The 13,637-nt window shown below is 36.7% G+C and overlaps 1 protein-coding gene across 6 annotated transcripts in view; it reads right to left on the minus strand.

The window, feature by feature from the left end:
* The window catches only part of PSD3 (pleckstrin and Sec7 domain containing 3), a 275,704-nt gene that overhangs the window by 132,040 nt on the left and 130,027 nt on the right, over positions 1-13,637 (minus strand). For 4 of the 6 annotated variants that reach the window (XM_072405271.1, XM_072405272.1, XM_072405274.1 and 1 more), the window contains one exon: positions 5,329-5,419. In XM_072405271.1, the coding sequence (XP_072261372.1) occupies positions 5,329-5,419 (91 nt within the window). The remainder of the gene's footprint in view (positions 1-5,328; positions 5,420-13,637) is intronic. The other 2 variants (XM_072405277.1, XM_072405270.1) reach the window with 1 other exon arrangement.

Consider the following 13,637-nt stretch of genomic DNA (forward strand, 5'->3'; position numbering starts at 1 on the left):
TTATGTATCTTTTTACAATGTATCTTTTTATGTATCCTTTTACAATGTATCTTTTTATGTATCTTTTTACAATGTATCTTTTTATGTATCCTTTTATAATGTACCTTTTTACACCTGTTTGTAGGCTGTAGAAGCTCTACACAGTGCTGAAACAAACCCGAATTTTTCTCCCATTGACTTTAATGGTGTTCGAATTCGATGTTCGACCACCCAAATTTTTTTATTTGCTATATTCGAGCGAATAGCTGCCGAATCGAATAGTGAGCTTTTCGACCAACACTAAATGTGATTACAACCTAAAATAAAACTACTATTTGTTCTGATAATGAAGACATCTCCTTTGGTCAAAAACTTTAGGGAATAAACAGTCTCTTTGTATCTGATATCTATAGGCATTGACTAGCAATCATCCTGTAGTAAGGTTTTCCTCTCAAACAACAATCACAGAGAATGCTACACAACATCAAAACAAAGAGATAGCTGTATGTAACTTTTCTGAATTAGTTGCTAGTCAACTAATTAACAGTATATAATAAATTTGTAATACAGGCTAAGAAACATACATGTTATGGTTGTAATTTTAGTTAAAGACAAGGCTTGGTCACCTACCCATTCCAGCCTACTAATTGGAGAATTAGGTAGCAGCAATACAAGGATGAGGTTATATCTATGACCCTGTACCCCCTAAAAACATGTTGAGAGTGTTGCCAAACTGCACTTTGCAAAGCAATTCAGTTATACAAGGCTCCCAGTGCTGGGCTGAATTTGATACATACGAGGGGGTCCTGAGAAGTTCCTGGCTTTGCCCCCTTCCAGATGAAATAGAAAAATGAGTGTGGGGTCATATAACAGCCCAATATTTTAGTATGTAACTGTGCAAATATCAAGTCTTTGCGATTCTTAAAAGAGTTTTTTCTTTTAGTGAGAAGCTGTGATGGCAGAGGCACAACAAGCAAGTTTCAAGTCGTTGGGAGTTACGGGCCGTCATGAAGTTTTTGTTTCTCCAGGGAAAGTCAGAAAAGGACATTCACACTGAGAAGTCACAAACACTAGGGGAGAAGTGTCCTTCCTACAGCACTGTCATAACCTGGATATCTCGTTTCAAGACTGGGCATTTCACCGTTGAAGATGAACCCCGCAGTGGGCGCCCCCCAACCTCAAATGACCCGGCAACCTGCGATGATGTCCATGAGCTGATTATTGAGGACTGGAGAATATCCGCAGAAAAGATAGCCCAGATATGTGTTGTGTTTGTTATCACCTCTATCCTGGACATGCGCAAGCTTTCAGCGAAAAGGGTGCCGAAATGTTTGAGCAGTGATCAGAAGGAGGAACGAGTTGAAGCATTCAAAGCCGTTTTGGCCCATTTTGAAGCTGCACAGGACTTTTTGGCTAGGTGACTGAGGATGAAACCTGGCTCCACATCTATGATCCTGAAACCAAGGAACAGTCACAGACAAAGGAACGGCGCCACAGCGGGTCCCCGCGGCTGAAGAAGTTCCAAACCCAGGAATTAGCCAAAAAAGTTATGGCGTCTGTTTTCTGGGACAAAGACGGTATTCTGTTGGTGGACTACTCACCTAAGGACTCTAGTATCACCCGACAGTATTATGCTAACCTCTTAGACCAGCTAAAGGAGGCAATTAAGACAAAACACCGTGGAAAGTTGACCAAAGGGATCCTTTTTTGTAGGACAATGCACCTGCGCACACGTCCAACGTTGTGGCTGCCAAATTGAACACCCTGGGTTTCCAATTGGTCCACCATCCCCCCTACTCACCTGACCTGGGCCCTTCAGACTATTATCTGTACCCAAATTTGCAGAAACACCTGAAGGGGCAACGTTCTGAAGACATTTCTGACGTCAAAGATGCTGCTGAGAGCTGGTTTGTGGCCGAACCAAAGGACTTTTATTTGAACGGTCTAGAAAAGCTGCAACTACGCTGTACCAAGTGCATCAGTCTCACAGGGGGATATGTTGAATAAATGTGTTATTTCATAACTCTGGATCTCTTCTTTCTGGGCAAAGCAAGGAACTTCTCAGTACCCCCTCGTATCTGGGGAAAATAGGTATCTGTACAATGTAGAAAAACACTTGATTTTTGATAAATAGATTATTAGGCTACACTTAACAACACTAAAGCCAGTTCCTAACGCATACAGTTGTAACAGTAAGGCACAATGATAAAATCTCATAACTTGTTATATCTGACAGACTCTTGGTTTAGGCAATATACAGTGTATTGAAAAAATCCTGAAATACTTAATCTCCTGCCTGACACAGTTGTGTTTTTAATTTCCCCTTTTAACCTTTTACAATATTACCAGTGGTTGCTGAATCTAGCAAGTAACAATACAGACACATGATGTGTTATCACCGCACAGCTCCTACAGCTAAGCTCTCAGACAAAATTACTGAAGGTCTGATCTCACCGTAGTGACCTTGGCTCAGGATTTTTAAATCTCCCTTTGAATATAAGCACCTTAATTTTAAAACAATTTATAACCTGTACAAAATAAGCTTTCCAAGACGTCAACAGACTGAGAAAGCTACAGAAATTCATAAATAGTTTAACCGCTTAGTTGTATGAATTCCTGTGTATATACATTTTGGAATCTTACTATTTTCTCGTCTACCCACAGCAAACCCAATAACAGCATAAAATATTTCATTTAAATATATTCTGTAATTGCCACATTGGACATACATCCACTTTGTGTTCTCAAACTTTGCACACCTTATAAACGTAGCAGTAACATCACCATGCCGCATGTCTGCATGACTGGCAGATACAAGACCAGTCACCAGTGCACAAGGAGAGTTGAGCAAGCAGTGACTGCTCTTATTTTCTGGAAGGAAAAAGTCCCAAAAGGCAAATTACATACTAAATTGATGCACATATTTGGAAGAAACAGACAAATCACCCCAAATTTCAAACATCAATATACATATTAATATCAATTACCTTTTATATTTAGAGAATATTTGCTTACCCCAGAGATATCAAGACCACCCATGTTCACACAGCAGAAGATTATACATCTCCACTTGTTTTTCTTTTTGCCACCGGCATTTTAATGGGGGCTGTAATTATTAATGCACCACTCTTCCCATTTGCCTGTGCATGTATCAGTGATTTACATTGAGTCTGTGCTGTCTTTTATGACCCCACATCTTACTATTAACATGAAGTGCCAACTGTAGCTAAAACTTCATTTTTTTGTAAAACAGGTAAAGCTTAGTGGTTCCGTACAGTTTGTATACTGTGAAGTGTGCACAGCAAACATACAAAACTGAGGGAAAAAGTAATAGGAAGGAGAACAATTTGAGTTGTTGGAGATACAGAGATTATGTTAGAGGAAGAATTGATCACCCAAGTAATGCAGCAGCATTGGAGTCCCTGAAAGTTATTCCAAATGTATGGCAAGCAACCATTGTATTATTTGATACAAAAAATAATATGGTAATTATTATCAGGAAAGCAAACACAACATTATCTATGGATAAATACTAGTGTAAGATGCAGTAATTAGGTTTACAGATTTATGACAAACTTTAGAGAATGGGAAGAATGCTGTAACATATAGAATTCTAGAGAAATTCAGATACAAAATTGTGCTATATCTGGGGGACTATAAATCCACGGTAGTGGCAGTGCTATTTGGTGTAAATAAGCTGTTTGATCTTTTTTATTATTAAAAAATGTTTCTGTGTATTTCAGGTTCATCTCATTGCTGTGCCTTTCACATATCCAATGCTCAAAAGGGCTGCCCTGCAATTGACTTCTTACAAGTACAGTATTTCCCCCTGCAAAATCCTTTATGTGACTTCATCAACAGTAGGACATTTTTGTACAGTTTAATACTGGTGTATTAGCAATGACCATATCCAGTGACTAGAAGGCTTGGTAGTAAAATACTTTTAAGAATGACAATTGAATTGGTTTCTCTCACAGTGGACTGTGGAATTATATATTATTATTTTGTTACCCTCCTCAATAGGTCTGATTAATTAAAGCTCTCCAAGGCTGGGGAGAATACACTTTAATAAGTGAAGCTGGAGGATCCAGCAAATCTAGAATGGATTTCTTCAAAGTAATTTGCTAACAAGTGTTTTGAATGCTGGTTCTGTTCCAGGTTTGCTGGATCACCTAGCCTAACAGATGAAAGTGTATTCTCTCCAGTCTTGGAGAGCTTTAATAAATCAAGCCCAATGTCTTATGTGCTCAGACAGACAGAGCCAATTTTCCAAACTAAAACTTTGGATATGTATGACAGTTAGAACACGTCCTTTTAGAAGAAATATGCAGTTAATTCTTCAGAGCTAGTGGATCAAATAAAAAAAAAAGGAACATGCTCCTAGCTGTCTCCAAAATAATATCTATGTATCATACCACCACATGGACACTAACCAGCAAATCACATTGGCTCCTTCCCTCTTGCCATAAGTAGTAGTGGAGCACCTAGGAGGACTTAAGGGGTATTTATTAGTTGTGTCAATATGTAATTGTACTGACACAGTATAGATATCAAAGCAACAGCACACATCCTCAACTATGTCTGTACTGCAGATATAGCCTGGCAGAGAGACTTTGCAGACATGAAAACTGCAACACTGGCTGACTACCCCACTTTTTCAGCCATACCTTGTAGTCACAAACTATAGATAGGCAGCTATTCTTTTTCTTGAAATGACATCAGAGTCCTGATAGGCCCCATGAGGCTGGAAGAACAAAGTATAGCTGTGGGACTGTGACATATGCAGCTCTGCTCTGCTGCTTCTAATTTAGAAATTCTGAGAACTCATTGCTTTTTCACATAAAAATGTGTTAATGAATCTCTAGATAGAGGATAGGTCCACCTAACCACTATGCAGGTACACCTATTTCCACCACAGTACACTCTGTCTATTCCAGTCCATGTTCTATTGCCCCTCCAACCACATTATCCCATATTTTGACCATGTTTTAAGACTATTTTTTTTTTTGCTTTCCATGGTGAGATAAAGACTATAAAAATATACCACAATCCTTATTTTGTTGAATGATACAAAAATGCATTTCTATAAAATAGCCATTCTAGCCTAATTTAAATAATCATTGACCTTACTTGTTCACACTGTTATATGGCGCTAGGTATCAGCCTGTAGATTAAACACAAAAGCAGGCAATATGTTGCAACACAGGAACAAGTACCTGGGACGGGTTTTTAAAATGTTACATAATAGTTCAGTATATGTTCATTATACACGTGCACAAGTCCACAAGACATAAATGGCACTCTGATTGTGCAGTACCACAAATGAAACAACTTTATAGTAAAACTGACCTTGAGAAGTCCCCGGGGGAAATCTTTCCCTTCATTAACCCCTTGGAGATTGGCAATGAATTCCTGACAGCTCATCTTCTTTCCAATATTCTGAAAGATAGAAGGTCAGGCATTACAATGATATATTTCCTGCTACCTGCGTTAATTAAAAAAGACACCTGCCATGTGGTGTTAAGCTGATATGACTGATGATGTTTACAGATTGCTTATAACAAATACTTCCACAAACAAAAATGAATTTTGTTAACCAAACACAGTCATCATGCGAAGACAAGAAAAAAAATAATGTGATGCATGTAAAACATATATCAGGAATAGTACAGAACTGTAAGTAAGTAGTAAAACCATATTTTATAACAAAAGAACAATTTCTTTTTTGCTGTAACAACCCAGTTGAATTAATTTGACCTTTGCCAAGATTATTTTCTGTAGATAACTGCAATAATTTAAAACTTTAAAAGCTTCATACTATATATAAAGATTACACTTGTTTAATTTAAGTGATTTTCTAACATGGATTTGGCTAGGCTTGTGAAACTTTTTCTTTGTATTGAGATTTAGTGGCCCATTTAAAAAGCTGGCAATCTGGCTAAAAGCCGAAAAATTATTTCTGTAAAAATATTGGCACTACTGTACTCAACCCAATTATAAAGGTGGTGATCCTTTGGCAAGATCGCCACTTTTATGAATTTTTGCTGGTTCATGAATAATTATCTATTGCTACTATTTACCAGCAGTTTTACTACTACTGCTAAATTCATTAAATAGTGATCAGCATGATCGCCACTTTAATGTGAAGCATACTATGATCAAAGGATTGCCCACCACTGATCATCCTTTTATCAGCAATTTAAAAAATGTTGATACAACATTAAATGGAGAACAAATTTGTGATCTAATATTCATATTGGTACTTCTAAATATATGTTTTCCATTGGGGCTGAGATTTTAGGTTAGGTACATGAGTTAAAGTCCTAGAGACTACTCTAACAACTGAAAAAACGCTTTTAAATGTCTCACTAATATTAAAGCATTTCTGCTTGTAACACTTGATTCCTGTCACCTTAAAGGCATTATGTATTCAGTTTAAGTTTCCTAATGCTATTTTATTCCATAAACAGACATAAAATGCAAGCCCCAGTGTGAAAGATCTTCAATAGGCAAATCCCTTTGACATAATATTTAAACGGCAACTAAAAGTTTTACTGAAAAATATGCAAAAGGAAAGTATTACTACTGCAGAAACTACTACACTACCACATATGAAATAATTATATACAGTTAGGTCCATAAATATTTAGACAGAGACAACTTTTTTCTAATTTTGGTTCTGTACATTACCACAATTATTTTAAATGAAACAACTCAGATGCAGTTGAACTGCAGACTTTCAGCTTTAATTCAGTGGGTTGAACAAAAAGATTGCATAAAAATGGACACAGGACAGAAGCAGCCGAATGAATTCTGAGGTGTTCAGAGACATACTGTCTGCTCAAATCCAGCTAAATGCAGTCACATTGATTGGGAGGTGTTTCATAATACAGATGAAAAATGACCCAAAACATACAGCCAAACCAACCCAGGTTGCTTTAACCCAGGTTTGTTATAGCAATGAAATGGAATATTCATGAATGGCCAAGTCAGTCCCCTGATCTGAACCCAATTGAGCATGCATCTCACTGAAGACTAAACTTCGGGCAGAAAGGCCCACAAACAAACAGCAACTGAAACCCGCTGTAGTAAAGGCCTGGCAGAGCATTAAAAAGGAGGAAACCCAGCATCTGGTGATGTCCATGAGTTCAAGACTACACGCTGTCATTGCCAGCAAAGGGTTTTCAACCAAGTATTAGAAATGAACATTTTATTTTCAGCTTTTTGATTTGTCCAATTACTTTTGAGCCCTGAAATGAAGTGATTGTGTTAAAAAAAGGCTTTAGTTCCTCACATTTTTATGCAATCTTTTTGTTCAACCCACTGAATTAAAGCTGGAAGTCTGCAGTTCAACTGCATCTGGATTGTTTCATTCAAAATTATTTGTGGTAATGTACAGAACCAAAATTAGAAAAAAGTTGTCTCTGTCCAAATATTTATGGACCTAACTAATATATATGTGTATATATATATATATTGTGGGGGATTATCTTCAACTCTCCTGCTGCAAAGAGCTATGAAAGCATAAAAAAATCCATTTTTTCCCTGGATCACAGGGTATCAATGTCATTTATAACTTGACTAAAATGTGATATTCGCTTCTTGGCTCTCTTACACTCTTCTCTCCAGAGTTGCTTGTTTACTAGACCTAAACTGTGGGAGATCTTCTCCAAGCTTACAGGATTCATACAGCCTTTCTCCCTGAGCCACACCTGGCCTCAGGCTGCCACTTCCCCTGTTTGAAAGGCATGTGTCCTTTTATCAATTGCCAGGTATTCCAGAGCCATTAACAATTGCTGGCCAGGAAAAAGGATGGAGTGCCTGGCTCAGGCATTCCTTTCAGGACACTCCGGGCCTGGATCTAAAATAAAGAGCCACAATTCTGCAGCAACACAATTACTGACAGCCCCATCATGGCCCAATAACCCCTTTTTTCCAGTGAAATTGAGTTACAAGATGCTAAATATCTTCTGAATTGCAGGTTTGTCATTTCCTTCTTCATATATATATATATATATATATATATATATATATATATATATATACATACACACACACACACACACACTCTCTCTAATTACATGTGTGTTTCAATGCAGTCAATTAGGTTTGAATAGGCTATCAATGCACCTGCACATTTTTGTTCAGTGCAGCATTTAACTCATAGATACATATACAGTGTATGCTCACTGGGCTGTCATTCAAAGTGAATGACAAAAGAGATCAGTACAAAGAAAGTTATACATTACATGTGCTAAAGAAGGATGTGTTAAACTTCAACATAATAGTCTAAATCGTGTCCTAATGAACATATGTTTACAAATGTTTAAATTCAACCAGAAAAGTTTCTTTAACATACATACTCAATTGCTATGAGTCATTTGTCATATTGCAGTCTAGAAATCATACGCCACAATCATTACCAAGAAAAATAGAATAAAGAAAGCTGCATGAAAAGATTTCCTATAATTCCCAGTAATTACAGTAAACATCATGGGAATCATTCCCTTATAACTCCCCATAATTAAACAGTAAGAAAATAACAAGTTTCTAAACAAATGCTTTGTGTGTATGACACAATGAGCTACATTATCTGATCTTGTCTCATTCTGGACATCAATTTACATAATGGTTTTTAAAGTGAAGTGTGCATCATTTTCCCATTTTCAGTATGTACTTTTTTATGGTAAGCCATAGCAGCTACCACAATATGTCTTGTTATCAGTTAGACAGAAGTTTTCTTCCATGTTACTTTGTAATGTATTTTGCTTTATTACTGAGACTGATTTTTTCTGACTTTCTTTGGTAATTCTTGCTAACTGCCATTTCATTATCCAATGAGGCTGCCTTTGTGGCCATATAGGACAATGTCATTGGACAAGATGCAGCAGTCAATGCAATTTAATACAGCGGTCACCAACCGGTGATCCGCAATTTTGGCTGGTGAGCCCCCCAGTCGGTTCAGGAAAAGGACCCCGGCCAGAACTGCAGACCATGTCTTCCGTATTGATCGCATGCTCAGGGCGGGTGTGTCTCTGGACGACACAACCTGCCCACTCTCACATCGTAGGTCTGAGCCTGACCCCTGAGGTACAAGAGGTTGGCAACCACTGGTTTAATAATTAATTTAATTTCTAGTAATTTCTAGGACAAAGAAAGACTAAGGGGGCTATTTGTAAAGGAGAACAGATTTAACAGTTATAGCAATCTACTCTTTGCTACAGCACTTACCTTGGCTCATCCCAGTCAAAAATACAGACAATGGCAGCACAAAGCAATTATATAGCTCTTTCTGCCTAATTAATTGTATTTGATTTGTTTGCAGAACACCTTCAGTGTCATTCAGCTAATGTAGTTAAGTGTACAACTGAAAGAACACTGCTGTGTTTTTGTGTGCATGTGTTACTTAAGGGAGCCATATGGCCACAGTGCAGCCATACTGTTGCTTTTAAATGTGCCCTTAAGTCTGAGAAGCACACTGAGAAGAGTGCTCTTGTTAAAAAAGGTAATATTATGCTTTTGGCAGTGCCTACTCCTAAGCAGGAAAACCGAGCACAGCTTTACATGGGAGTCACAATAAACTAGAATCTACATGGAATGGACATCAATGTCTAATGACTAATGGTGTCCTCTGCTTGTTGAAGACATCTCTGAATTGGAACTGATAGGAATTAACAGACCATATTATATGATGGTCGTTTAACACTGAAAAAGGCAAATTATCTGTCCTTGACTAACACAACCTTTGCCCGTGCTAAATCATTACATATATTTATGCACCGTGACATCTGCCAAAAACTATACCCAGCATCTACACAGAACATTTATCAAATGTAGAATGTAATTAAGTGCAAATATAATGTCTGGCTACATTGGCATTCCTTGCTTTATGTGGACGTTTAGCTTACTATAGGGAGAAGCATTAATGTCCAGCACTTTGTTCTTATTGTCTACAGTCAGACACTGGCTGGAGGATTCAGCTCAGATTTTTTAGATCCTAGTTTAAGGTCCCAATTAAACCATCACACTGCAGTACCACACCAATGAACACCTTGCCAATGGACATGTGTTGGGTATGAACTTGGTGTGGCTTAAATTTTTATTTGACCACAAATGGCCTTTACTTCTGCTGAAACTGGGATTAAGGAATATACAAAAAAAAAATGACAACAAATACTGGAATTGATTTGAAGACCAGAAGGTACCACAAGGTGTCTGCACATTCAAAACTGTTACCTTACCTACATTTTAGGATAGTTATGATTAGCTTTAAACATTTATGTGTGTCTATACTTAAATCTACTATAATATATAAAAAATTCAAATAACAAATGCTTTTGTTACTTTACAGACTGCAAACAGAAATACTTGGATTCAATAGTAATTGGATAGAGTGGGAAGAGTTAAAATCCCTGTTAGATTTTAAATAGCATCTGATGCTTCATCAGATAAATGTATCTCTACTTCATAACCTGCTGACAACATTTAACCAGACAGGAGGTCTGGTTCAACATCAACAGAAAAATAAAATGTTTTCCTGTAATGGAGTAGGGGAAGGCTATAACCACTGCCAGGTCTGCATTTTTGTCTTTCCACTATCCAGAGGATTTTGATTTAAATAGACCTTCAACTTCATAGTTATATTGTAGTAAAGGTGGAGAGTAGTGGGAAATCATTATCTGGTATATGTGCTTATTACAACAAAATGGAGTTCCTCCTGTCATAATTTCTCACTCTGTTCTAGTCCATCTGGGATTTCTAGGGTTGTCTGTCCACCGTTTTGAATTCCAGAATCTCTTTGATGCTTCTCTATATTAAAAAATTAAACACGAATAGTGGCTCACTTAGGGCCCATTAACACCACTGAGCTGCGTTAAAACACGTCACTACACACATCAATGCATGTTGCACATGTTGGTGTGATGCAGTACAATTCCTTTTGATTTTATTCTAAATAGCCCCCAACGCAACTTCTCAGTAAATAGAAAATCTTGAAGCCTTTGTGATGCAGACTTTTCAAATGAAGGGCCTACAATAACACAACAAATAATGAGGTGCCTTAACACAATGCATGCTAGTGCATAATACATAACTGACTAAGCTGATGTGAACTGGCTTTAGGACTAAGAGACAAATCACTGATGAGTTGTGAGAACTTAGCAGTATTATTTTTTCCTTTTTAAGCCATAAAAAAATGTTTGCAAACACATTGGAACATAAAATTGGCATGGACAGTCATCAATTAAAAATGTTATCATTTGGGATAGTTTGGCCTACCATATCTTTCAAATTGCCATGACATGTTTGAAAAGAGTTGTGGAAGTCCATGTTGAATTATGATAGATGCAACAAAAGCATTTCTGTAGTCAAGTCATTACCTGGATAGGATGCCGTTACTAATGTAACATGACATTTTCTTGCTGCTCAGTACAGATCTCTGATATAAGTGAAAATCAGGCAACATTTCAGCAGCTTAATCCAGCCTTAAATATCTGTAATATATTTGCCAATATACTCAGAATTTGCAGTAAAAAAATATATAATCTAGTTAAATTAACTTTATATTGAATTGCTTGCTTCTGAATGTATGTTTTGATTTGATAGTGAGTATGAAAACATTTTACAAGAAACCTATCACAGACCAGATCGATGCAAACTATGCATATGATAAAATATACCAAAGGGTATGTTCCATGAATACCTCAAATCAAAAATTTCCTTAACACATCTTGTTTAGCTTTAACTGCTTTTAGGCTTTAGTATCCAAGCTATCATTTTGATTATTCAGCTTCATTCCTTATTAATGGACCAGGATCAAGTATGTAGGTCAGGGACTGCAAATTGCTCGTATGTATACTAATTTTTGGTTGGAGTCTCTAATGAAATTAGATTATTATCTGGATTCCAGCCCTTGAATACAGACAACAGGTCACATCTGCATGTTTTCCTTCATCTTCAATTAGTCATGTTATCAGTATCACCGTCTCCGTCATTACGCTAGAACATATACGGTAATCTTTTGGGGTATTTAATGACTCTAATTGAGAAACACTGCTGTAGAGTATATACCTACTTTGGTACTAGGCTATGTAGAACGCTAATGAACCATTCCTTTATTATAACCTCATTGCCAACTTATATATTTCAACAGTTGAAGCATCAAGCTCATTAATAATAATGATATGTCAGGCCAGGAAAAGCAGACATGTTATCCACACCAACAAATCCCAATCCATGTGTAATTCTCGTAATGCAAGTTAGGTGTTGAAACTAATAACTGACTGGTATAAGCTACCACTCTCCTATTTTTCTTTCCTCTAATTTTACAAGTCAATTTCAATGTGTTAAAACAGCTGGAGGATGTATGGCTTTGCTAATATAGGTACAGGTCCAAATGCAATGCTCAAAGACAAGTGAATTAGTTAAGCAGCACTAAAAGGAAGCTGCATGTTTGTGTTATATATTTGAATTACAACCCGGTGTTATCCCTGTTTTTGATTTTTGCCACTTAACAAAGTAATCTTTTTTTTTCAGACTAAGCAATGAAGGTTCCTGCCTCATCCTAGAGTGACATCTGCTATGTCATTCTTATTTTCAAGTAATCTCTAATTATTTTTTCTCATGATGGGGCTAGCCAAGTTGCTTTAGAAGGTATCTTGATGATTTGTTTTGTTATTACTGCATGACATGAGTTCTCAAGGTGCCTATAATTAAACCTGTTGGATAACAGCTGAGTCTTTGCTGCAAGAAAATCCACATATCACTAAGAATACCTGTAATAAGTTGGATCGGTTGTTGTAACAAATGAACTACAAACATTTATAATTGGGATGTATGCTTATTTTATTATAGTGCTGAATATGCTTTATTTTATTTTAGAGAACACGTTTCAAAGCTGTATAGTTCCATGGGTAGGCCTGTGAGTCTATATCACAGAAATGTGCTCTCATATTTGGCTTAAGCAAAAGAAAACCTTTGCTCCCAAGAAGCCTACTCAGCTTGTTTACTAGTAAACTAAAGAAACTTTCTATATCATATATAAGATTCTTTCACCGGAAACATGGCCTAAAAACAAAACTGTAATTTTACAAGACAAAGAATATCATCAAATGAAAATATGACTTTCAAATGAAATGTGTTACACGTAGGAAGCAGGACATACAAGTACAGGTGTACTAATTAAATGTGTATGACACAAGGTCAAGTGCTTGTGCACTCAGTAGTGTTACTATAAATAATTAAAGGTGAAGAATCCCTTGAAACATGGAAAGAGAAGGTGTTCAATAATACTGGATGAAAGAAATCAGTAAAACAATATATTATTGTGTAAAGGTCAAACGTATACCTTTCTCAAATCATGTGCGTTGTGACTATGTATAGTGACTGACATACTTGGAATGGAAAAAATGGAAAAAAAAGTATGACATTTGAGGTTTTGCCAATGGCCACGTTTTACTGAATCCATAAAAAGGGTTTGTTTAAATATTATTGAAGTTGGGTAAAAAGCAAATTAGGAATGAAATAAATCTGTCAGCCATTTTTAAGTTTCAAAAGTAAAGTCCCTGCATGTGTGCAGACACCACAATAGGACTTTACTAAACATAGAACCCCCTACCATCTTTCTATCAGAAAATAGTTTAGATGGGACTTGCTTCCTT

This window comes from Pyxicephalus adspersus, chromosome 3, assembly GCF_032062135.1.
Source record: "Pyxicephalus adspersus chromosome 3, UCB_Pads_2.0, whole genome shotgun sequence".
NCBI classification, from domain to species: Eukaryota; Metazoa; Chordata; class Amphibia; order Anura; family Pyxicephalidae; genus Pyxicephalus; species Pyxicephalus adspersus.